Source organism: Heterocephalus glaber, unplaced genomic scaffold, assembly GCF_053883595.1.
Source record: "Heterocephalus glaber isolate CG9 unplaced genomic scaffold, H.glaber_assembly_v1.0 deba00001543, whole genome shotgun sequence".
Lineage (NCBI taxonomy): Eukaryota > Metazoa > Chordata > Mammalia > Rodentia > Bathyergidae > Heterocephalus > Heterocephalus glaber.
The window spans coordinates 7,145,240-7,171,647 of NW_028258336.1; the positions used below are offsets into that span (position 1 = coordinate 7,145,240).

General features: G+C 37.7%; 3 protein-coding genes across 7 annotated transcripts in view; 1 reads left to right on the plus strand and 2 right to left on the minus strand.

The window, feature by feature from the left end:
• The window catches only part of Ipo11 (importin 11), a 213,613-nt gene extending 204,649 nt beyond the window's left edge, over positions 1-8,964 (minus strand). Inside the window, exon 1 of the mRNA XM_021242972.2 lies at positions 8,901-8,964. The gene's annotated coding sequence lies outside the window, so the exon portion shown is untranslated. The remainder of the gene's footprint in view (positions 1-8,900) is intronic.
• Positions 8,965-9,066: 102 nt separating this feature from the next.
• Positions 9,067-20,296, plus strand: Dimt1 (DIM1 rRNA methyltransferase and ribosome maturation factor). 2 transcript variants are annotated; one of them, XM_004862884.4, is made up of 12 exons: positions 9,067-9,339; positions 9,596-9,669; positions 10,672-10,758; positions 11,901-11,962; positions 12,043-12,136; positions 12,220-12,269; positions 13,525-13,648; positions 13,781-13,873; positions 15,102-15,166; positions 16,393-16,456; positions 18,133-18,239; positions 19,790-20,296. In XM_004862884.4, exons 1-12 carry the CDS (start codon positions 9,237-9,239, stop codon positions 19,830-19,832), a joined length of 966 nt encoding a protein of 321 aa, XP_004862941.1. In that variant the 5' UTR covers positions 9,067-9,236; the 3' UTR covers positions 19,833-20,296. The 2 variants fall into 2 exon arrangements, with proteins under 2 accessions (XP_004862941.1, XP_021098633.1); XM_021242974.2 differs by lacking the exons at positions 16,393-16,456; positions 18,133-18,239; positions 19,790-20,296 and adding an exon at positions 16,015-16,360 and having other exon boundaries at positions 9,088-9,339.
• Positions 20,297-21,679: 1,383 nt separating this feature from the next.
• Positions 21,680-26,408, minus strand: part of Kif2a (kinesin family member 2A) — a 69,864-nt gene continuing 65,135 nt past the window's right edge. For all 4 annotated transcript variants that reach the window (XM_004862885.3, XM_004862886.3, XM_004862887.3 and 1 more), the window contains one exon: positions 21,680-23,370. In XM_004862885.3, coding sequence (XP_004862942.1) covers positions 23,285-23,370 — 86 coding nt within the window. In that variant the 3' untranslated portion in view covers positions 21,680-23,284. The remainder of the gene's footprint in view (positions 23,371-26,408) is intronic.

The window sequence follows — 26,408 nt, forward strand, 5'->3', positions numbered from 1 at the left end:
TTACACTTATCATAAGAAATTTTCACCTGTACATGATATAGCCTGCCTCTTCTTTTTTTCCCATCCCTCCCCCTCCTCTTGAATCTCTTCCCCTTCCTATATATAAAAGCTTTGTATCCATTTTTTCCTTCTCTTTACAATTCTATTTTTAATTAAGACAATGGTATGGAAATGATTTAGTACCCAGGTGCAGTGGCACACACCTGTAATCCCAGCTACCTGAGAGGCTGAGGTGGGAGAATACAAGTTCAAAACCAATCTGGGCAATTTAGTGAAATCCTGTCTCAAAATAAAATTTTAAAAGGGCTGAGGATGTGGTCTGGTGGTAGAGTGCTTGCCTAGCATATACAAAGCTTTGGGGGTTCAACCCTTAGCACTACCGAAAAAAAAAGGAAAGAAAGAAAGAAATGATTCAGTAAATTCAGGCATTGACAAGACGAAATTTTCTGCAGCAGTTTTCAACATTGATTATTAAAAGAATATAATAACTTGGAAAAGTGATTTTTGTGTATATGTGTGGTTCTGTGACTCAAACCCAGGGCTTCTGCACGTCAGGTACTCTACCACTGAGATACACCCCAGCCCCAAGTACATTTACTGTTACTGTATTTTATGGAACACAAACAGTAACTTCTGTATCCAGTATGACTCCAACTATGTTAAAACATATGTTGTTAAAACAACAAAAGCAAATAGTTTGTGTAAAAATGTTCATAGAAGTTTTCCCACCATAAGGAGGTTATAGGGAACATTTGGATGTTACAAGTTAGGTTTTTTGTTTGCTTGTGTTATGTGTTTTCAATGTAACTGTCCTAACCTGGTATGGGGGATTGATTGATTGATTGATTGTGCTGGGATCAAGCCCAGAGCCTTAAAAATGCTAGCCAAACCGGGGATTTAGCTCAGTGGTTGTGCTGCCTGCCTCGCAAGTGCAAGGACCCAAGTTCGATCCCCAGTACCAAAAAAAAGCTGCCAAGTGCTCTACCACTGAGCTATATTCCCAGCCCCACCCAGACATAGCTTAGTCTTAAAATCATGGTAATCTTTTTGTTTGGGTTTTTTTTGTGTGGTACCCGGGATTGAACTTGGGTTATTTGCCATTGCTCCACATTCACTCATTTAAACCTTCCCCTGGCTGGGATTGGTGGTGCATGCCTGTAATATCAGCACTAGGGAGGCTGAGGCAGGAGAACACAAGATTGAGACCACCCTGTACTACATAGTAAGTTCAAGGCCAGCCTGAACTACATCATGAGACCTGTCTCAAAAAACCAAAAAAGAACCCTTCCCCTGGAATCCCTTTAGAGGAGCCCCAAACTGCCTGCCATCTAGAGCTGATTCATGAATCAATGTCTGTTCAAATAAACGCTTTAAAATTTTAATGTGCCTCACTTTGTCTTTTAAGAATTGTGGCCAGGGATTTAGCTCAGTGGTTCCACTGCCTGGCTTGCAAGCACAAGGTCCAGAGTTCGATTCCCGGTACCAAAAAAGAAAAAAAGCAAAGAACGGTGATGACATTTATCCAACAAGTGCTTCTGAGAGGTATTGACTATCATTAAGTTTTTTGTGACAATGCTGAGACTCATTGATATGATTTGAGTGTGTCTAAGAGTTCATGTCATTGTGAGGGAGACAGTGGAAATTTAATCCAACTCTGGCATTTGGAGGTGGGGCCTTTGGGAGGTGATTAGGATGGAGACTGTCAAGATGGAACACCCTATGATTGAATACTAGTGACTATATATATATATATATAAATATATATATAAATTTCCATATCTATTTTACTTTTTTGACTTTTATTAGTACATGTTTGCAGTACATGATTACGTTCACTCTAATTGGTAAATATATCAATGTGCACACAATACATTTCAATTCCCTTTTCCCCCTTCCCTCTACCCTCTTATTTTTCCATTTCTATTTTTATTTTTTATTTATTTATCTTATAAGATCTTATAAAGCTAATTATCATATATACAGATTGAAAACCAGACTAATAGACCAAAGAACATATAAAACATGTAAGACAATTCTACTAAATCGAGGTACACTTTTAAAGACATTGTCTGCACTGGATTATAATACCTTTTTTCTATCTCTTTTTTCTTATTATCTTTCATTTTGACATGTATATATATATTTTCATATAAGAGAAACCAAGTAATATTTCAGCTTGTGTGTTTTGAGTTACTTCAACTTAACTATGGTCTCAAGATGCATCCATTTTCCTATAAATGACCAAGGTTATTCTTTTTATGGCAAAGTAATACTGAATTGTATATAAGTACCACATTTTTAATCCATTCATCTGTTGATGGACACATAGGCTGTTTCCTAGATGTAGCTATTATGATTTGTGCTGCTATAAACATGGCTATGCATACATCACTATGGTATAATATCTTTAACTCTTTTGGGAAGTTACTTAAAAGGGAAATAGCTGGATCAAATGAAATTTCTACTTTCAGTTTTTTGAGGAATCTCTATACTGATTTCCATAGTGGTTCTATCAGTTAACAGTCCCCCCAAAAATGGAGAAGGGTTCCTTTCTTCCCACAGCCTCTCTAGCATTTGTTATTGGTTGATTTCTTTATTTTTTCTGAGACAAGTTCTCACTATGCAATTCAGGCTCTCCTTGAATTCACTACATAGCATAAACTGGCCTTGAACTGAGGTGATCCTCCTGCCTCAGCCTCCCGAGTGCTGGGATTATAGGAATGTGCCACCATGCCAGACTATCAGTTGATTTCTTGATGGTAGCCATTCTTTCTGTTTTTTCTGGAGCGAGTGGAATCTCAGTGTTGTTTTAATTTGCATTTCTCAAATGGCCAGTGATCCTGAAGATTTATTCATGTATTTATTTGCTATTTGTACTTCTTCATCTGAGAAATGTCTGTTCATTTCAGATGCCTATTTTTGGATTGGGTCTTTAAATCTGGGGGTTCTGATTTTTTAGTTCTTTATATATTCTAGATATTAGTCCTCTGTCTGAGGAGTAGCTGTAAAATTTTTTTGCCATTCTATAACTTGTTTCACCATTAGTGGTTTCCTTTGCTGTGCAACTAGTGACTACAGAAAGTGGGAAAAGTAGACACATATGCTCCCTGTCTTTTTTTTTTTTTTTTTTTTTTTTTTGGTACCGGGGATCGAACTCGGGACCTTGTGCTTGTGAGGCAGGCACCGGAACCACTGAGCTAAATCCCTGGCCCTGCTCCCTGTCTCTTGCCATGTGATTCACTGTGCTGCCTCAGGACTCCGACAGCAAGGAGACTATCACCAGATGCAGCCCCCTGACCTCCAGGACTGCAAACTGAATCAACTTCCTTTCTTCATAAAATTACCCAGCTTTGGGTACTTTACTGTAGTAGTGTAAAAGAGACAAATAATACACTCATTGTAGTATTAAACAGAGACCATAATCTTCTTTCTTAATTAACCTTAATGTAGTATTTATGGCTATATACAAAATTAGAACATGTTTGGGAACTGTTCTGCTATTTAAGGCTGTATTTCATTTGGTACCTAGATTTGGATGTTGTCACAAATGCAACAATGATTCATTGTTCCATGGAAAGCCAACAACTTGATATTAGATCTCAATTTTTTCTTGTCCAGCTGAATTCTATTCATTTTATAGGAACACAGTATTTCAGTGCTAACCCTACATAAAATGTGTGAAATTCAAAACATTCTTACTGTTTCTTTGAGTACTGAATACAATAAAATTCTGTAAGGAACTATATTATGTACAAGAAAATGCTTAACATTTTACATTTCTTTATTGTATGCACTGACATATTTAAAATAACCATTTCAAGCATGCTGAGAATTTAAATACACCTTTCCTACCAAAGTAAATGCTATTAAAATTGTGTTTCCAAGTTCTTGTATGTTTTATTAATAACAAAAACTGTAGGAATGGCATGAGTTAATTTTTTTGGCTGTCATTCTATTAGTACATGTTTACATTCCTAGTGTAAAGCTGGTACATGTACATGTCTTAATTCCTTTATTCATCCCTGTCCCCTTCCCTCCCCCATCTCTTGATCCTCTTCCCATCTAAGATCTATCTCCCTACTTCTTAGTGTCTATCTTTTGTTATTTCACTCTTCATTTATAACTTGGTTTTCTCATATAAGAGAAACCATATTTAAACTTGTGTCTGCTTTGAACTAACATTAGAGTCTCAAGGCACATCCACATTCCTACAAATGACTCAAGTTTATTTTTCCTTATGGCAGAATAGTACTCCATTGTGTGTAAACACCATATTTTCTTTATCAATTTATCTTTGATGGACATATAGGCTGCTTCTCAAATTTAGCTATTATGAATTGTGCTGCTATAAACATGGCTATGCATGTACAACTATAGTATGATGTCTTTAACCATTTTTGGAAGATACCTAGAAGGAAAATACCTGAGTAAAATGGAATTTCTATTTTTAGTTTTTTGAAAAATCTCCCTACTGATTTCCATAGTAGTTATACTAGTTTACATTCCCTCCAACAATGTAGAAGGGTTCCTGTTTCTCCCAAAGCCTCTCCAGCATTTGTGATTATTACATTTCTTGATGGTGACCATTCTTTCTGGGGTAAGATGGAATCTCAGTGTTGTTGATTTCTTTTTTGTTTGTTGGTTTGAGACAAGGTCTTGCTATGTAGTTTGGGCTGGTCTTGAACTCACTATATAGCTCAGGCCAGTAGCCTTGAACTCACAGAGATCCTCCTACCTCAGCTTCCCCGGTGCTGGGATTACAGGCATGTACACCACACCTGGCTCAGTGTTCTATTAATTTGCATTTCTCTAATGGCCAGTGATGTTGAGTATTTCTTTATGTACTTATTGACCTTTTGTACTTCTGAGAAGTGTTTATTGATTTCATTTGCCCATTTCTTAATTGGTCCTTTATTTGGGGGGGGAATCTAATTTTTTTGAGTTCTTTATATATTCCGAATGAGTCCTTTGTATGAGTAATACTTGGTTGTTTCCTTTGCTGTACAGCTTTTCAAATTTGATATGATCCTATTTGTTGATTCTTGGTACTATTTCCTATGTAACTGCATTTCTTGCTCAGAAAGTCCTTGCCTATGCCTATGACTTCAAGAATTTTACCTATTCTATCTTCTAGTAGGGTTAGTATTTATGTTTTTTTGGTACCGGAGATCGAACGCAGGACCTTGCGCTTGCTAGGCAGGCAGCGGAACCACTGAGCTAAATCCCCGGCCCTAGTATTTATGTTTTAACATTTAACATTTCTTTAGGGCTGAGGATTTAGCTCGGTGGTTCTGCTGCCTGCCTCGAAAGCGGAAGGACCCGAATTTGATCCCCAGTACCAAAAAACCAAACATTTAATTCTTTGATTCATTTTTTTTCTTTGATCCATTTTAAGTTAGTACATGGTGAGAGATACAGGTCTAGACTTAATCTTCTGAACGTGGATAGCCAGGTTTCCCCAGCACCATTTATTAGAGGCTATTTTTTCTCCAGTGTATGTTTTTGGCCCCTTTGTCAGATTCTATAGTTGAATGTTGTTTGGGTTGTTTCTGAATCCTCTATTCTGTTCCACTGACCCTCGTGTCTGTTTTTGTGGCAATACTATGCTGTTTTTATCATGGTAGCTTTGAAATATAACTTCAAGTCTGGGATTGGGATGCCTCTCACTTTGCTAGGGATTGGTTTTGCTATTCTGGGTCTCTTCTGGTTCTCTGTGAATTTGAGCACTTGAAACATTAGCAAGTTCTAGTTCTCTGAGGAATGTTGTTGGCATTGTGATTGGGATTGCATTAAGTCTGTATATCAATTTTGGAAATATGGCCACTTTGACTATACTGGTTCTACATATCCAGGAACAGAGGATATCTTTCTATTTTCTGATGTCCTCTTGGATTTCCTTTTCGGAGTACTGTAGTTTTCATTGTAGAGGTCTTTCACTTCCTTAAGTTAATACCAAAGTACAATATTTTTTCCTGCTATTATTGTGAATGGTATTTTTTTCCTGATTTCTTTCCCAGTAGGTTCATTATTGGTGCACCAAAATGCTATTGATTTTTCTGTGTTGATTTAGTATCCTGCTACATTGCTGAATTTGGTTATCAATTCTAGGAATCTTTTTCTGGATTTTTGGGTCTTCTATGAGAGGATCAGGTCATCTGCAAATACAGTAATAATAATTAGACTTATTCCTTTCTCATACATATTCCTTTTATCTTTTTCCTGCCTAACTGCTCTTGCTAATGCATGTTACACCCAATATTATTTTATTCCTGGAATGTTGCCTTAATACTAGTAGTCAGAATAAGATTGAAAGAACAGTTTCTCTGTACTGAAAATAGTGGCCCTTCTAATCCTTTCTATATAAATTACTCAACCAGATCTATTATTTTGGTACAGACAGCAATGAGGAGAAATATATATTCTCTTCTACCTTTTTTTTTTTTGGTACCAGGGATCAAACTCAGGGCTTTGCACTTGCCAGGCAGGCACTGTGCCACTGAGCTACATCCCCAGCCCCTCTTCTACCCTTTTGAAACCTTTGGCTGGTCAAAGTTAAACTGACATAGTACAGATTAATAGAAGAAAAGGACACACATTTTATTAATTTTCAAATTTATATGAGGGCCCTCACAAGGGAGTGAAATCCAGAAAAAAATGACCAAAGTAGAAAATGTTTTATATTATCTAGTCAAAAAAATGATAAATTTATGAAGAAATGACATGACAAAGGGGTTTGGGTTGGGGGAAGTAAATTCTGCATAAGTCACTAATAGATACATTTACCTTACCTATCTACTTGCTGGCTATACCACATTTCTTTTTCTTGCTTGAACATCTTTATAATTTAGTTCTGAGTATCCCCTATACATTCTCTATTTTTTTTTTTTTTTTTGGTATTGGGATTGAACTCGAGTCCTTGGGCTTGCAAGGCAGGCAGCAGAACCACTGAGCTAAATCCCCAGCCCCCCCCCCCCCCATGCATTCTCAACTCTCTCTTGGATAACTTTTTTTGTCCTTTGACTACTGGGAACATGTCTACATAAATTTTGGGTAAAAATTCATTTCATAATTATAGAATGACTATAGCTGTCTGAGGCTTAAAGTACCTTGCCCCTGAGACGGCTATGGCAGGCGGAAACATAGCTCCGTTTTGCCTCAGATCACAGCTGAGACTGTGACTTCACTAGCAAGATTACATCAGCTGGTTCTTTGAGAACTGAGTAGTAAAACAAAAGAGAAAGGTTCACCTGGGAAGGGACTAATTCCTTGTCAAACTTAAGCCATTCCACCCACTATTGTTAGAATGCTCTCTGTACAGAAGAACATTGTGACTTAAGATTTTCATCAGTGCCTCATGTACTTTGACCATTGTCCCCTAATGCACCTGATGCTCCCTCCAATTATTGTGTGTACCCAATAAATAGTGGCTAGCTTGGAGAGTCTTGGTCTTTGCCCACTCTGAGGCACTGACTTCCTGGCCTCCCATATACTTTGAAATTATACAAGTCTCTATTGTCTTTTTTCTGTTTAGCCCTTGCCATTCCCCTTTCTAGGTAGTCAGAGGATTGATCGCCCTTTGATATTTGAAGACAGCTCAAATATTACATTTTGTAAATGGTTTCAATTCAAAGAAAAGCCATAGTGCTATGATCATACTGCTTCTAATGCATATAATCTTTGAAATACAGAGACCTAGTTTCAACATGCATCTGTCATTTTATGTGATCTTGAGGAAGGTATTACACGTTTTTGTCGCTCTGTTTCCTCATCTATAAAATGGATATAATAGGGCCGGGGATTTAGCCCAGTGGTTCCGTCGCCTGCCTCGCAAGCGCAAGGACCCGAGTTCGATCCCCGGTACCAAAAAAAAAAAAAAGCATCAAAATGGATATAATAAGATCTCCCTCAAAGAACTATTTGGAATGGCTAAAATAAATAATGTACCTATAAAGTACCTGGTACGTAATTGCTCAGCAATCATTATTATCTCTTTTCTCCTCAATCTCAATTCCTCACTCCTTTTGTTTTCTTGAATTCTTTAAAAAAGGATGGTATCTGGGAGCCGGGGATTTACCTCAGTGGTTCCGTCACCTGCCTCGAAAGCGCAGGGTCCAGAGTTCGATCCCGGTACCAAAAAAAAAAAACCCCCAAAAAAGAAAAAAGATGGTCTCACATCCATGTCCTTATTCCTAGCATTTGACAATGACTAGCTATTGTAGAATATTCCAGAACTGTGGAATAAATTAATGACTAGCGGACTGAAATAGAAAGTTGAAGCTGTCACTAGGATATCTGCAAAATTTCCCCCTAAATTAGAATTACAGCAAAGAAAGGAGGGACTGAAACTAAGGTCTGAGAATCCAACAATTTCTCAGCGGCGAGTCAGCTTTAGTGCCAGGAAGAGGCTTTTTTCAAAGACACACAAAAGACGGAGAGCCATTACACTAGCAGCAAATTAGTTGTGGAGGAGCTTTGATTTGAGTACAATGCCTTTTCACAGTATCGAAAACATTTATTATCACATTTAGTGTTTTGGACATTTTTGTCAATATCTCTCAATAGATTAAACTTTGAGATCAGCTTCTCACTTAACTACGAATACTCAGCAGTGTCTAATACGCGGCTAGAGCTCAATAAATGTTTAGGGAATGAATGACGAGGTACAAAGGACAGTGAAACAGTCAGAAGTCCTAGTGGAACTGGAGATGATTCCAACTGAGTCTTCCACAGAGCAGGAAGCAGAGAAACAAATTCCCCCAGAGCAGCACGAACTTTATTCCCAAATACTGGGCTTCTCACTCCATAATCTGAAGGGAAACAGGGAAAAGACATTTGAAAGAACCCTCCTCAGACTGTCTGCGCTCCCAAAACATAGCACAATAAAACGTTCACATACTTACATTAACCCAGAGGGAGACAGTGCCACACTCCTTAAGGGCCTGCACGCAGATACGCGAGGGACGTCCCGCCTCCGCTCTACATCAGCCAATCCGAACTGCCAGGCTCGGTGGCGCAGGGTCTTCTGGGAAGGGTGGTTCCTTGGCCGAGGCGTTCCAGCAGCTGGAGACTACAATTCCCGGGGGCCACTGGGCTGCAAGCTCTGCCCACTTACGTGTCCCGGGCGGGCGGAGGCGCGGAAGCGGGCCTGCCCCTTCTCCACATGGTGCGGGACCTTGTGAAGCCTACGTCGGGGGGAGGTTTGGGCAGCCCCGCTTTGGTGCCCCCTGACTTCACCGATGCTGGGCCAGCTTCCTGCTGAGATGCCGAAGGTCAAGTCGGGGGCGAGCGTCCATCGCCGCCAGCGGCAAGAACAGCGCCGGGAGCTCCAGAGCGCCGGAGGTGTGGACTGCCGGGAGGAGGAAGCTGATCCCGGCGCGGAGCGAGACCCGAGCCGCAGGAGCGGTGGAGCGGGAGTGGGGTTGGGGCCTCAGTGAGGGACTCGGAGATGGCAGTCCCAGCCTGGGATGCGACGTTTGTCACTGGCACCGAATGCTTGCCCCCCCCCCCCCCGCCCCACTCGTCCTGCTTGTTTCTCTGGATGGGCTGATAGCTAATCTTACTGGGGAAATTAAGGCTGTTATCTGTCTTCTTCTAGGACTCACTTTCAACACGGGGATTGGGCAGCACATTTTGAAAAATCCTCTCATTGTTAACAGTATTATCGATAAGGTGGGTGTGAAGAGAAAAGTTGTTGGGTTAATTTTACTCTTCAGAATACTTAAGCGAAGGCAGAGTGCCTGGCGTAAAATAGATGTTCTGTAAATATTTGTTGAATTAAAAAATTATCTAAGATTCTCAGACTATCTTTAGCATGATATGCATCATTCTTTAGGTGTCTATTTCTTCTGACCCCAAATTTTGCATCTATGGATTATCTACTTTCTAGCTAGCCTTTTGTACTTGTTCAATTCCAGATTATTATTTTTCTAATCACTTTCTCCCCACCATATCACTATTAGTTTGTATTTATTGCAGTCAAAACTACACGTTAGAAAGTATGTTTCCCAGAAAAGCATATGGTACTACATATAAATTATTCGGTGTATTTCAGTGCTACATGAATTGTTTGGAATATTCTTTCTATATGGGTTGATAATTCTCTTATTTTTATGGATGATTGAGTGTTAGGAAATGAAATAGACATGATGCAGATTACTTTTATGGTTACAAGGGAAGCATCATGGAGCTGTAGAAAGATTATAAAGAATCTTGTCTTACATAGTAATCAGATCTTACAGAATATTGCAGCTCTCTTGTGTTCCTATGTTCCTGAAGCCATACGCTTGGGTTAAGAATTGGGAAGTCTAGGTCCAACATGCTGTGATTCTCAGGCAACTTCATGATACACAGCCCTCTGTCTTTTGAATTTGTTGATATGTAGATTTGTTAACAGGACTACTGAAGTCATTTACAAAGTAGAAAGTTGAAAGCCAATCATGCAAAGAACTATTCCCAGTTTTTTGACTTCTAAAGTCGAGCATTTCCCCAGGTTAGGAGAGAACTTAAGATTTTCATTTGCACATAATATTATTGAGGTAATTTTGTAAACTACATATATCATGAAGAAATCTAAACATTTAGAGTAAAATCTCAACACTAAATAAACAAAGATGTTTAGGTGTAAATTTTTCAGGCGTGCCAGGAGAACTAAATAGTTATGCTTGCTTTTAGGCTGCCTTAAGACCAACCGATGTGGTGCTGGAAGTTGGACCTGGAACTGGTAACATGACTGTAAAGTTATTAGAAAAGGCAAAAAAGGTAAAAAGGAAATTTTATGCTTTTGCTATCAGAAATGACTGTAAGCTCAGCTGAACTGTAACTGTAACTCTGTTTTAATTGCTGTTATTTTTATAGTGATTTTTGATCTCTTGCTAGAAATTGTATCTTAGAAAATAATGTGATATATTAGGAAAGTAGAAACCACATTTGTTATATTAATGAGGAATTTAACCTAGGGAATTGGTTATGTGTTTGTTAGAGCACTAAAAGAACAAAATGGGAACACTCAGCTCAAAAATATTAAGAACAGTAACCCTCAGGTCCTAGAGGAACAAAGCAAATAAGTGAGTTACTGGAACTCTTGAGATTAGGGTCCCACCTAGCCACTACCAGTACGTTGTGTCTTGACTGACCCAGCTTCCATTATTATATCTTTGATAGAAGTAGGCAACACATTTTGAAGAGCTTATCAGAAGTGTTTAATAAAAAGACTAGAGATGTGTGGAAATGGGGTCCAAGGGAATCAGTAAACATTAGTGAAATGCTGGGGACTAGCCTGCCACAGCAGGAAGCTGTTAACCATCCAAGGCCTCTGGAAAGGGGAGGGAACTGTTACCAGCCCTATGCCTATGCCTTTCGCTGGCCAATCCCAGCCAGAAGTCTAAGGATAAGGGAGCTGGACTGCTGGACAGGGCCCAGAAAAGGTAGATGATATAAACAGAGTAAGAAGCATCTGTTTTTACCCTGTAGACATGGTCTTGGAAGTCAGTGAAACCTCAGCTGATACTGCAATAAAATTACAATTTCTCCCTTATCTGGTATCTTTTCATTTACTTGAAAAATTATTTCTGTCATGTGTTTGGATTTCCATTGATGAGAGAAGCCGTGTACTCATTCTAGTAGTTGCCTTATATCTAACTACACATATTGTGTATTCTTTTCATTACCTGTTAACTTACAAAGTGTGGAGACAGATGAAACATGATAATTCTGTTAATTATTTGGGTAGAACTCTCACATACTCTTGTCTACTAGGTTTTCTGGGTGGTGCCTTTGTTGATTTTAAGCTGTAGAATACAGTTAAAAGAATATTGATGGTACAATTGGAAAAAATGTTAAATCATGTTAAAGAATTTATACTCCATAATTAACCTAAAAAAAAGTTTTTGTTGTTAATTTAGGTAGTTGCCTGTGAGCTTGACCCAAGACTAGTAGCTGAACTTCACAAAAGAGTTCAGGGCACGTGAGTATACATGTTAGAATCAAAGTACATTTCAAGTTTATGAAACAATATTCTTTCAAAATTTCTTTTCTTATCATCAGGCCCCTAGCCAGCAAACTTCAGGTGATGGTGGGTGATGTGCTGAAAACGGATTTGCCATTTTTTGATGCTTGTGTAGCAAACTTGCCTTATCAGGTACGTCCTCAAACAGTCACAAACATTCCAAGTGCTTCTCTGGTTTCTGAGTGTCTTTCTTGAAAGTAGTAATTCTCTTACAGATATCATCTCCTTTTGTCTTCAAACTGTTGCTGCACCGACCTTTCTTCAGGTTTGTGACAAAAGACCAGAATTACTGCCAAATTTTAAGAAAGATTGACAGTTTAGGTCAGGAACACAGACAGCTGAAAATAAAAGTCAAGCCAATTGAAAAACTACTGGAAGTTGTGTAGAAAAATCTTAATTTGTATACAAGTCTCTCCCTCTGAGTTGGCAAAATTTGGGGGGGGGGGGCTGCCTTTTCCTATTTTCTAATCCTCTGCCATTAGCCTACATCAGACTTTTTATTACCATGTCTAGATAACTGCAGTGTTTCCCTTAACTGGTCTCTAGTAGGCTATACTAGTGGCTTTCAAACTGCAAGTTATAAAATAAATGTAGTCATGAGCATCCTTTTTTTTTTAATGACATAGAATATATCAGAAGGCACTGTATGTGGCCTAGGTGATTATGGTTTCTTGAAACTTTTGTTGGAGGTATACAAATACATACACATCGATATTTTTGCAATGCAGATTTTTTTCTTTTTTTTAGTACACTATTGAACTTAACAGCCTTCATACTACATCCTCAGGTCTTTTAAAATTTTTTATTTCGAGATAGGTTCTCACTTAAGTTACTGAGTTACCGAGGTTGGGGTTGAACTTGGAATTCTCCCATCTCAGTCTTCACAGATGAATTTTTTAGTGTGACTCATTGTTAAAGTTAGAGCTGGTGGTGCAAGCCTGTAATCCCAGCAATTGGGAGGCAGGAGGATCACCAGGGAGTTCAAAGCCAGCCTGAACTGCATAGTGAGGGCCTGTCTCAAAAAAAAAAAAAAAAGTCAAAGTACAACTTGGAAGATGGTCTTCTGTTTGTTAGCGTCCAAAACCCTTCCCATAGTTTATTGAAGACAAAGTTCTTTAAACTGCTAAGCCAAAGGGACAGTGTAGTTCACAACTTCCTTCTCCACTCTCACCTCTTCCTTAAGAGTGCTTCATAGCACAATGTAATTCTGCTATGGAGTTGATTTTGTTTTCATAGAATTGATGATGGACTACCGAAATTCAAAATACTTGTTCACATGATCATTGAGGACAAGGTATCTTCCTAAGGGTTAGGGTACAACTGTGATAAAGCAAAGCCAGTGTTCTCATTTTTTGGTAATAAGGCTAAGGCAGAAAATGTTGTACTTTCTGAGCAGCCTAATTGTTATTAACCACAGGTGCCACTTTGCTGTTTTCCCTCTCAAGAAAATTCTTTTTAATTAAAATTTTAGTTGAAAATGACCATTTCCATATTTCTTTCTGGTTTCTTTTCTGGTATAGATGTGCTATACTTATGTTTCAAAGAGAATTTGCTCTCAGACTAGTTGCAAAGCCTGGGGATAAGTTATACTGCAGACTGTCAATTAATACACAGCTGTTAGCTCGTGTGGACCATCTAATGAAAGTAAGTGATTTTTTTAATTAAAATAATCTAGCTTAACTCATCCTTAAGCATCTAGCTTTGCCTTCTATCAGGAGAGTATTATTGATTACTAAAAGTTGCCTTTGAGAGGACTAAACATTTTCTGATTAACAGGTGGGAAAGAATAACTTCAGACCACCACCTAAGGTAGAATCCAGTGTTGTAAGAATAGAACCTAAGAATCCACCACCACCTATCAATTTTCAGGTGAGGCTTAAAATACTAGGTCATTCGGTAAAGGAAAATGTCCATGCTGGAAAATGATGTGTATCTATAGTAGCAGAAAAACACCGAATCCACCTAAATGTCTAAACATAGAATGTGAATTATGGTACATTCTTGTAATGGAGTCGATGTAATAATTTGCAAGAGTTTTGAAGGCCCCCCAAAACATGGAAAAGTTGTAAATGGCAAAACAATTAGAATGCTGTTGCATTTTACTTAAGATGATAACTGAAAACTTGTCTGTTTGAATAAAACTTGGAAAATAAAAAGTTTTAAATACTCTTACCTTTTTTTTTTTTTGGTACACAAGCCTTCCTCATTGAGCCACATCTCTAGCACTTTTTGAGACAGCATCTTGCTAAGTCACTAAGTTGGTAGGATTATAGGTATGCACCACCATGCTTGGATAATACTGTTAACATTAAAAAAAATTGTTTTGGTGGTTTAAAAAAAATCCAGACCACTAGATGTAAAAAGTCATGTTAAGAGAAAAACACGATTGTGATAAGCTGGTAGTAAATGGGGTGATTTGACAATAACTCCTGGAAGGTTTAGGTGTGTGTGTTGCACAGCTATCCTGTCATGTCTTTTTGGGGGGGGGGGGATGGTACTGAGATCAGACCCACTAGAGCTTTACCACAAAGCTACATCCCTATCCCTTTTGCTTCACTTTGAGCCATGGTCTTGCTAAGTTGCCTAGGCTTGCCTCAGCCTTCAGAGACCAGACTAGCTAGAATTATAGGCATGTGTCACTGTGTGACTTTACGTCTATATGTTCTTTTTGGTTTTGTTTTTGAGGCAGGGTTTTATTGTACAATCCAGGGTGGTCTTCAGCTTACTATGTAGCCTAAATTGGGCTAAACTCAGTCCTCCTGCCTCAGCCTCCCAAGTGCTAGGATCACAGGCACACCCCACCACATCTGGTTTTCATGTCTGTTTTGAATCTAATTTTTGAAAGTGATATTTAGGCTTAACTAAATGCCCTGCCATGTTCTTTGTTCACAAATGGGACAGCTGTACATTTTTTTCAGTTAAAGAGGATAAAGTATATTCAGTGAGACACACAAAAATGTAGAAATCAAGAATACATCCTTCTTTTGCATGTATGCTAGCCAGATCAAGATATAAAGTTTTATGTTAGAAGACAGTACTTAGCAAGACTAGACAAGAAGTTCAGCATTTAGAAGAGAATATCCATTTTCTATTTCAGGAATGGGATGGCCTAGTAAGGATTACTTTCGTTAGGAAAAACAAGACACTATCTGCAGCATTCAAGTAAGTATTTTACTAATTTCTCCTTTATAAAGGATCAGTGCACTCTACCACTGAACCACCTTTGCCTCCTTTTTTCTTTTTGAGAGGGTCTTACTAAATTGGCGGACTGCCTTTGTTTTTCTTTTTTTCTTTTTTGGTACCGGGGATCGAACTCGGGTCCTTGTGCTTGCGCACCAGGCAATGAAACCACTGAGCTAAATTCCCGGCCCCTTTATAAGGGGCCATTGTTTTTTTCATTTTAAAAAATTTTTTTTTAGACTGCCTTTGAACTTGGGATCCTTCTGCCTTATCCTCTGGATTAGCTGAGATTACAGGTATATGTCACTGCACTCAGCTGAGATATAATTTTTAGAGGTGGTTTTGTGGAGGTCTAGGTCACAGTGATGGGGAACCTTTTAGAAACCAACTGCCCAAATTGCAACCTAAAAACCCACTTATTTATCACCAAGTGCCAACACTGCAATTAAACCTGAATACTGAGGTTTTAGTTTAGAAAAAACAGCTGTAGCTGGGGATTTAGCTCAGTGGTTCTACCGCCTGCCTTGCAAGTGGAAGGACCTGAGTTCCATCTCCGGTACCAAAAAAAACCCCAATATGAACAGAAAATTGGTGCTAGGAAGATGGAAAGTAGAAAGCACAAAACACAGACACATCAGGCTTTGGGCCAGGGTTTTAGCTCAGTGGTGCCGCTGCCTGCCCTGCAAGCACAAGGACCAGAGTTCAATCCCCGGTACTAAAGGAAAAAAACCCCAAAAAAACAGCTGTTATCCGATGCTTGGTTGTTGGGGTGACTTGGATTGTGTGCTGACAGAGGGCTCTGTGTACGTGCTGCGGTACCTGTGCTTTAGGTTCACTACCACTGGCAGGAGAATATCAGTGAAGAATTTAAGAAGATACGGTGGTGGCATGTGCCATACTCCAAGGTAGCCACTTGGAAGCTGAGGGAGGAAGATCACTTGACCAGAGGAGTTAGAGGCCAGCCTTTTAACATAATAAACTCTTGTTTCTTAAAAAACCAAATGCAATGTGTGGAATTTGACTGAATCCTTTTTTTTTTTTAAAGAGATGTTTGTCAGGACTGTACTTTTTAAAGTTTACATATTGAACATCTTTTAAAATTCCTTAATTTCACCTAATGGAACACAGCGATTTAATTTTGTCTAAACTGAAAGGAAGCATGTATTATATATGATTTTGGAATAATAGCGATATCATTTATGCTGTAGATCAAGTGCAGTACAACAGCTACTGGAAAAAAACTACAGAATTCACTGTTCCATCCATAATATTGTAAGTAGAAACTGTTCTCGGTGATTTCTTTTAAAATGTCCATCTATTTTACCTCTTGATCTGTCATTCTTTTTTCTCTCTTTTTTTTTGGTCCCGGGGATCGAACTCGGGTCTTTGCGCTTGCACAGCAGGCAGCGAAAACACTGAGCTAAATCCCCCACCCCGATCTATCATTTTTTTGAGGGGGTACCAGGGATCGAACTCAGGAAACTTGTGCTTGTGAGGCAGGCATGGTGCCACTGAGCTAAATCCCTGGCCCCTCATCAATGAGACTATTTTGGATGCTCCATAGGATCCTTAGGAGTATATAACTAGCACAATTTTGGCCTGAATTCTGAGGGTAGAGCTGCTATGCAGTCTCTGGAATGGATGTGAGACTCCTTCACACTGTCCTCTTTTAACTAATGACATTTGCTTTTGGGTTTTTTTTTTGGTGTAGGGGATCAAACTCGGTACCTTGCGCTTGTGAGACAGGCACCGCTGAGATTTGTTTTTTTGGGGGGTGGGTTTTTTTTGGTACTCTGGACCTTGCACTTGCAAAGCAGGTGGCATTAACGACTGAGCTAAATCCCCGGCCCGCATTTGTTTTTAATGTAATAAGAATCCAATTCAGCAAAGTTACAATTTCTTCATGTGTAGCTTCTTTAGTTTAAAACAGCTGTGTGTAATTTGCTATCTGAATTAAGATCATCCCTGGTTTGTTGCTTCTATAGCAGTTACAAATCTGGTTACTGTTTTGTTAATATTTTTAAGTACCCAGAAATTAAAATAATTGTACACTGAATAGCAGATTTCTGGTTGTGAGCCTCATTCTTTGATCATCTGTATGACTTCCTTTAAACAAGTATTTGCTCTTGCACTGCACACATCTACCTATAATGAGGTGTCTGCTAACTTTTTAGCTTTCAGTGTAAACAAAACAGGCAGGTTTCCTTCCTTTTTTTATGGCTCAGATCCTTTGTACTTTATATGGTTTAATGTATCACAGTATTGTCTGTTTTACAAGTCATGAAATACTGGCATTAAGTAGAAAATTATTAAATTGAACCAAGAAAAGTCTTTGGGTAAAAGATGTGAATCAAATATGATAGAATATTAAGGACCAGAGAGATCATCTCAGAAAAATCATCCGGCTAGGTGAAATTTGTGGCAAGAAGATGTTATTTTGAAAGGAGTAATAATTACTTTAAATTTAGTTTATAGTTTTATTTTGTAAATTTAGTTATTGTTTTATTTTGTGAAGTCTGAAACTGGTAACGGTTTCAGATTTTTAAATATTAAAAAATGGAGCTGAGGATGGTGGGGTACGCCTGTAATCCCAACACTGGGAGGCCAAAGCAGCATGAGGATCTCCAGTTTGAGCCAAGCCTGGGTAACTTAGTGAGACTTTGTCTCCAAATAAAAAGGTTGGAGATACAGCTTAGTGAGAAGGCCCTGGGTCAGTCCCCAGTACTGCCAAATCAGAAAGGGGAATATACATGATTTTTTATTCAAGGTGTTGAATATTTGCTAAAGATCAGCCACTTATCTTAGATATCCAGGTCTTACTCAAATTATCAAGTTTTTAACAAATGTTTGAATGATGGCTGTTTAGACTTAACTGGACTAAAAAAAAAGAGCCAAAGTAATTTCATTAAAGATATGTTGTTCATTTATTCTGAATCTTGTATTGATAGATAATACCAGAAGATTTCAGCATAGCAGATAAAGTACAGCAAATCCTAACCAGCACAAGTTTTAGTGACAAACGGGCCCGTTGTATGGACATGGATGACTTTATCAGGTAATTACATTTTTTTTTCCTTAGTGTTTACATTTCTTTACCAAGATACCTTCAAGTTAGATATTTAAAGGCTTTTAAGCGGTATGCATACAGGTGCTACCTGGGAGAATTATTGCATAGCACTTCCATGACATGGAATAGTATTTGGTGTAGAAGATGGAGGCTAGTTAGCTGCAGCAGAATGAACATTTTCTTTAAGAACAGTAGTAATGAACAGTCCGAGCCAGAAGATTGCCCTTGTGTTAAAGTGTGTTGTGGTGTGCATGTTCTTGCCTTCCTTCCCCAGCCCCCTACTCTCCACAGTTTATTTATTTTTGGTACTGGGGATTGAACTTGGGACCCTGTGCTTGCAAGGCAGGCGGCAGGGCAGGTGGCGGAACCACTGAACTAAATCCCCAACCCCGGTTTTACTTTTAATAGCTCATCTCTTCAAAGTAACCCATAAGGCAGAAGAGTCATAATATGTGTAATTGGATCTGATTCATTTCCTTACTGGGAATAGCTATTGTTAAAAAGATCTTAAGCATGAACTGTCAGTTAAAATCATACATGATTATCCAGTTAGTAATAGTTTTATAGCCTGAGGCAGACTGCACACATATTAAGTAAAAGGATGTCATAATTATCTAGGAAATTTAGGCCCAAATTTTTTTCCTTGAACTAAGCAAGTCTTTATATTAGAGTAAGGCTTCAATTAATTACTCAGCTAAATTAACCTGTAATTTTTACTCATTAACACTATCTTTCAGAAGTTCTTGACTATTTACTTTTCAAGCATCCATGCTCAAAAGGCTGAATAAAAAATAAGGGTAGATTGTTATAAAAGTCCTTAGCTTGACTTTTTCCAAGCTGGAAACAGTTTTATAGAGCTAAGACAAATGGAGCCTGTATTTCATTGGCTGGCTAGCAGGACTGCTGAGTCTTTATTAGATGTTACCTAGAAGTTGAGCACTATTTACAAGTGCTATTTTCAGACATTTTAATTCATTGGACTTGATCCTATGGGCCACCCTGAAAATAATCTCAAGTCTAAACAAATTTTTTTAAAAAATTTTACTTTCCTTCATTCTTACTAAAAGATGCATTTTGCTAACTGAAGTCGCTAAGTACATAGGTATCCACAAAGAGAAACAATGTGTAAGTATATAATTTGAACCTCAGTAAGAATTCAAGAATGAGCACCTGATGAGTGGTCATTTATCTGACTTCTTCCTCAAATTCCAGATAGCTTCTTGTTCATTTATTGTACTGAAACGGAACAAGTGCCAGTGAGTTCTTAGGCCTGGGATAGCAAGTCTTAATTTCAATCAAATTCAATATTAAGACATGCAGACGTAACAAAAAGCCACTAGCATGACATGGTTTCAACCAAGGTATATCTTATATAGTTGTAAAAAAAGATTTTTTAAATGACTGTTGTTAGAAGTGGGTGGGTATATAAGTATGCTGATGTGTTCATGTATAAAATTAATGGAACAAACCCATCCATATACCAATATATCTACGAGTTTTTTTCAGTGCCACCTTATTTGTTTTTGCTTGTTTTCCAGATTGCTGCATGGATTCAATGCAGAAGGTATCCATTTTGCCTAGTTGTAGTACTTGGAAAACAGAATTTTCAAAGTCAAGAAAAAATGAATTATATATTTTAACTGAAAAGATGAACTGTGCCTTTGCTGTACTGAGACATTATTTACTTGAGTATTTCTGATTTAATACTACTCTTGTACTGTATATTACCCTTTATTTTTAAGATGGTCAGTTCTATGTACCCAGGTTGTTTTGGTGTTGGCTTGAATAGGACAGGGTTCAATCTATACATAATCTTCAAGTTCAATAGCTGCAGATACGCACAACCTTGCACTCAAACTTACCATTTCTAACAGTTTATTGTTTATAGATTTATTGTTCTGTTTACTGTGTTGTATACTTTATGGGCCTATTTAGGTCTTCACCTGTCCCTTAAGTAAAGTTAAAATGTTCAGCTAGTCCCTTGTTCAACATACCATTTCTTCTTACTCACATGTACAATAAAACAAATGTTTCTTAAAATTTTACTTTGCTTCTCTCATTTTCCCCTGTTTATGTTATACAGTTTCTTCTATTATTGCCTGCCTCTTCAGCTGTCCTATTGTAGCACAGACTACAGGAAAGTTCTGGGTAAGCGTAAGCCCGAGTCAGCTGCCATCCTGCAGTGCCAGCCATGTGACTCCTTACTTATAAAATGAAGCAGCTCAACTAGAATGAAATCAACTATAAAATTGTATCATCTTTCTTGGTGAGATAATCATAGAGTTAGCAAAATTTCAAAGGGTTTTGTACATTAACATCTTTACTTTCAACTTCAAAAAAAGATTTCCCCACAACTACAAGTTCCTGGGGTCATATAACTTCAGTATCTTTTCATATACCTGGTGCTTACTTTTAAGTTATTTAAAAACTGTCAGATTGAAAATTTCAATAGATGTCATGAGTTTTATTAGCTATTATGTTTAAAGCAATATAATACTGAATGCTGTTAATACATTTTAATAAAGTTATAGTAGCTGTTTCATTTACATAAGCAAATTAATAAAAATACTTTAATGATATTTGGATTTCTTTACACCTAAAACTTAATAGAAGGAATGATTCCAATTAGAAAAGCAAAAGTGCACTGAGAAAACCTAGAGTGGGGAAGATAAAAGTGTTTGCCTAAACAGATTATTTTTGGAATTTGGCTTCAAAGTCATATAGTAAATGTTATTATATCATTAATGTATAACCATCATTTATTAATTAGGGATAACAGCTTTCAAGTCTGAGGAAGATAAGGTGAGGTTACTTAGCTGAAACAAACCACTTTTGTTACCTGAATATCAAATCTACTTGAGAAATGATTTTTAAAAAAATTTCACAAAACTACTTTGGAAAGTTCACTTGCATCAACTCTATCATTATAGGAAAAAAAATTAAGATTCAATTCAACTTTCTTAGGTGGTTTCTTTTTACCCCATGAACTTTTGAGTTTTAGTCCTTCTTTTGATCTTTAGTTTTCCCGATCTGTAAAGTTGAAAGACTGTATTAAACTACCTCCCAAGATCTTTTCTGGTATTAATTTCTGAAATACTTTGACTCCTGATGAGGATGATGCCATCATAGTATAAGGCAGCATATTTGTCTATCAAAAGACCTTCCAAAGATAGTACCCATACAATGTAAATAATAAAGCTAATCTGTTGTGCTTAAAATAAGCAACTTCAAATGTTTTATTGCCCTTTGAAGATTGGTAGTCTGGAAAACTACTTTTTTAAACAGCCTCTGCAAGGTCAATAGTAATAGTCCTCTATTCTTCCTCTTGTCTCTGAAATAAACACAAATAGAATATATCTTACAACTGCAAGAAAACCTGAGTCCTTTCCAAAACAAAGGCGATTGTATTGAAGGAAATTATCTCTAAATTCATTCCATAGATTTCATTTATTAATAAGCATACTGTGAAAAATCTACATTTGTTTTAGATTTCATGTTTACAGAGCTTTTCACCATGGTAATAAGCTTCCCCACAGCTACCTTCTAAGTTTTATGAACAGTGAATTCAAGAATCTGGCTCATATTACTCTCTATTCATTGCTTCCCTTTGGCTCATGAATGAGCTAGTAGTTCCCTAGAGTAAATCAAAGCAAGATATCCTTGGAAGATCTTTTGTTAATCCACTCCTGGACTCTATCCTGGAAACTGAGGGAAGACTCCTAGAAAGAGATATAAATCTCTTAAAGTATTTACATGCAAAATGGCCAGTTTTCTTCCTTGGAGTAGCAAACTGTAAAAATAAGTGCTGCCATTTAAGGAACAGCATACCTTCCCTCTGAACTACTGGTGAGAATTCAGTGATTCTCGCCAAATCATGCTGAAACATCACATATTATATTGGATAGAGCTTGGGTTTGATCTGCCTATTAAGGCAAGGTAAACTCTCAGCTTAATTCTTTTTCAAGGGAATTACGTACTGTCTACACTTGGCTTAAACTAACTTCTAGTATGGACTACTTTCAATGTACATGTAAATGTTCATGCATCAGAAGCCAATTTCCTTTAACAGTACATCAAAAGTGTATTTTGGGGTGCTTATGAACACTTAAACTTAAGTAATGGTACCTGTAAAGACCAAATTGCACTATTAGTCTTGTTAATACCACACTGGCACACACACTGCATATATATGTATTATCCTAAGATAAAACTCTTCTCAGAATTTCATTACTTTTTATTATACACCAACTGGTTTATATTTTAGTTTTTTTTTACAAAGAAAATGCTAAGAAAATTATAATCACATGTTCTATGGTTTTAAAATCATAATTCCAGATTTCTTTACATATAAGATGGAATGGTCCAGCAGCTATGTCCACTGTCACAGACTTTAGTTCCGTTCAATGATATGGCACATCTGCAAAATTAACTAGTCACACACGCAAAAAGTCAAATACAGTAAAAATGTACACACAATAAAGGTAATTTACAATGACAAATAAGGAATGTAATTTATCTTGGCTGTGCTTCAGAAATTGAGGGTCAATAGCCTTAGTCAAGGCACAGAGGAGGAAGAGGTGGGCACAGCTATCTTTAGGAGTAGGCAAGGTATGTACAATCACTGATGAGGTATGCATGCACTGAAAGGATTTAAAACTGCTCAGTCTTGCTATGAAAATTGAACTGAGTTAAAAGGAAATGCTGTGGCTTCTCCCTACTATCCACCATTGTGGATCAAGTCCACAATCTTACTTCATATAGAAAATGAAACTGGCAAGGATCTCCAAAAGTAAATCACCATTTGGGGAATAGTGAAACAAACAGCTTCACTAATCCCAAATCTTGGTTGTCCCTCCTGGACTAGAAGCATTTTGTAGACAAAGGAGTGTTTCACAAAATTGAAATGTCATTCAGGTGAAGGACAAGACATTTTCCACAGACACTTAGAATTTCAAACTTTGAAATGGCCCTTATAGCTGAAACATTGTTACAGCACTGAGGGTTCTGGGGATCCTTTAGCAGCAAATACCAATTTAAAGGGCACGAGGTCTCTTCGGGTTAATTTGCTTGCTGGCTTGTTCTTCTTCTTGTAGAGCTGCACGAAAAGATTTCACTTTATCTTGGAAAAAGAGAAAAACAAGGGAGTAAATATTGTATTATATGCTGTATAATATACAACTTTTATGGGTTCTACCAAGTTGGGTCTTAGTAATTTGCAATTTTCCCTTTCATTCTACATTGTCTAGAGCAGTGATGGTGAACCTTTTAGAGCTTTCAATGACACAAATAGCCCACTGTGGCATGCATGCTGTAGGTTCGCCACCACTGGTCTAGAACCTTAGAAATAAATATAGTGCTCAACTATAGCAAGTTCCTTACAGATCTTTCTTCCTCTCCTCTTCTCCCCTCTGCTTCTCTCTCTTTGCCTTTCTCTTTCTGTGGTGCTGAGGACCCTGCATATGCCAGGCAAACACTCCATTGCTAAGCTACACTCCCAAGTATATTTTAAAATTTTTATTTTGACAGGGTCTCACTAAGTTGCTTGAGCTAGTGTGTGATGTGCAATCTTCCTGCCTCAGCTTCTAGAATAGTTGGGATTACAAGCATGTTTCACCACACCTGCAAATACCTTTTTTTCTGTTTCTTTCAACCAGTTTTCTTTCTGTTGGCCACATTTTACAGCATTCAGTTTTATTTGAATTCTTTTGGGGGTAAAGGTGGACTTTCTATAAAATTATATAGTAATGTCTAAAAGGAAAACTGAGTCTTACTAAACTGTAAAATAGGTATTTCTTCTTTCAGTACTAGGAAACTTTTATTCCTCATCCCTATTTTACCTTTTTTTAAACTAAGAAAGTTTAGGATAGTTTATTTTCTAAAAAGAAATGGCAGATTTTCCTCATCAGGGACTATGAAAGGGGATTACAGGTCAATACTTCCTTGCTTTTAACATATTCTGTCCTACTATCTATAGTGTACTGAATTAGAATCAGAGGAGAGTTAGAAATAGGTCAGTAAATTGTCAGAGACAAAGATGAGAAGGTGAGCCACCTTTCTGTAGCAGTGGCTTTCAAATGGGTTAAGTTTTGCCCTCAGGAAAATTTAATAATGTCTAGAGATGTTTTGAGTTGTCACAATTGATGTGCTACTGTCCTCTAGTGCACAGAGACCAAGGATGGTGGTAAACACTTCACAGTGCATAGGGCAGTGCCCCTCAACAAAGAATTGTCTGGACCAAAATGTTCATAGTGCTAATGTTACACAAATCCTACTCTAAACTGGGGGTGTAGTTCAATGATACAAGACTTGTCTACAATGTTTGATGCAGGTCTCCATCACAACTCACACACACACACACACAATCTGCACAAAGTAAAAAAAGAAAAAGAACACTCCATAACCTCCAGAAGAAAAACAAGATAGCAATTTGAAAGCTCAATTTTCTTTCTCTTTTCAGAAGTACAACTATGTTTTAAAAAGTTAACTTTTCTAAAATTTTGAAAAATTTAAGGACTTATGGATCTAGTGATTGATAATTGCTCTCGAACCTCTTAATAGTAATCTAAAACATCTCTGGATGGCTAAAAAATCTAAAAAGTCAAAATATTTAGACTAATTTCTTCAATATTATGTAGACTTTAGGGAAATACAGCAGGATGAGCCAATGTGAGGACAGAATTTCAGATATAGAAGATAAGACTGCAACTAGTGACCAGGAAAAGAAAAATTTTTTAAAATAGTAAGGGACCATGAAAAATCAGTCCAGCAGCTGCTAGATGATGCAAAGAATAACATAAGACTGATTGGAGTCAATGAAGAAACAGGAGAGAGTACATATGACATAAAAAAAATCTTCACAGAAGTGATGGCAGAAAACTTCCCAAGCCAGGGAAAAGAACCTGACATTCAGATAAGGGAGGCACACAGGACTCCAACTAGCTGTGATAAAAAAAAACTACACATAGGCATATAATAGTTAAGATTCCAGAAACCCAACAGAAGAACAAAGTTCTACAAGCAGTTAGAGAAAAGAAACAAATCACATACAAAGGAAAGGCCACCAGAATCACAGCAGACTTCTCAACACAAACCCTCAAGGGAAGAAGAGCTTGGAGTGATGTATCTCAAGCCCTAAAGGAAAACAGCCTCCAATCCAGACTGACGTACCCTGCAAAACTATCTTTCAAAACTGATAGAGAAATAAGATACTTTCATGACGAAGAGCACCTTAGGAACTTCCTGAATACCAAACCAGTACTCCAAACAATTTTAGACAATATCCTAGGAAAAGACAACAAGGATCACAACCCCAGGAAGCCCAGCAGAATGAATCCATCAGGCATGACAAGAAATTAAACACAAAGGGGGAGAATCCAACAAAAAGTCATAACAATGATAAGTCAATATGTATCAGTTATAACTGTCAATGTTAATGGTCTCAATTCACCAATCAAAAGAAATAGACTGAAAGAATCAACAACTGGGATCTCATTAAAAAGCTTCTGCACTGCAAGAGAAATCACCAACAGAGCTAAGCGACAAGCTACAATGTGGGAAAAAATTTTCAGCAGCTGTACCATAGACAAAGGACTACTATCTAGAATATATAAAGAACTGAAAAAAATCAGACCCCCCAAATTCAAAGACCCAATTCAAAAATGGGCATCTGAAATGAACAGACATTTCTCAGACAAAGAAGTAAAAGCAGTGAATAAATATATGAAAAAATGTTCGGCATCACTGGTTATTCGAGAGATGCAGATGAAAACAACACTGAGATTCCACCTCACCCTAGAAAGAATGACTGTTACAAAGAATTCATCCAATTCATGCCGGTGGGGGATGTGGGGAGAAAGGAACCCTTCTCTCCATTGTTGGTGGGAGTGCAGACTGGTGCAACCATTGTGGAAATCAGTACGGAGATACCTCAAAGAACTAGGCTTAGCAGTCCCATTTGACCCAGCTATCCCCCTGCTTGGTATCTTCCCAAAAGAATTAAAAGAATCATACCACAGCGATGTATGTGCACCCAGGTTTATAGCGGCACAGTTTGTAATAGCTAAAGCTTGGAAACAGCCCAGGTGCCCATCAACTGGAGACTGGATAAAGAAGATGTGGTTTTTTAATAAAATGGAGTACTACTCAGCCATAAAGAAC

What these genes read in the sequence shown, in the direction of transcription:
- Dimt1 (XM_004862884.4), top strand. Translation starts at nt 9,237, where the DNA reads ATGCTGGGCCAGCTTCCTGCTGAGATGCCGAAGGTCAAGTCGGGGGCG. An exon ending in GGAGCTCCAGAGCGCCGGAG is followed by an intron (nt 9,340 to 9,595) that starts GTGTGGACTGCC and finishes GTCTTCTTCTAG; the next exon opens with GACTCACTTTCAACACGGGG. An exon ending in CACAAAAGAGTTCAGGGCAC is followed by an intron (nt 11,963 to 12,042) that starts GTGAGTATACAT and finishes TCTTATCATCAG; the next exon opens with GCCCCTAGCCAGCAAACTTC.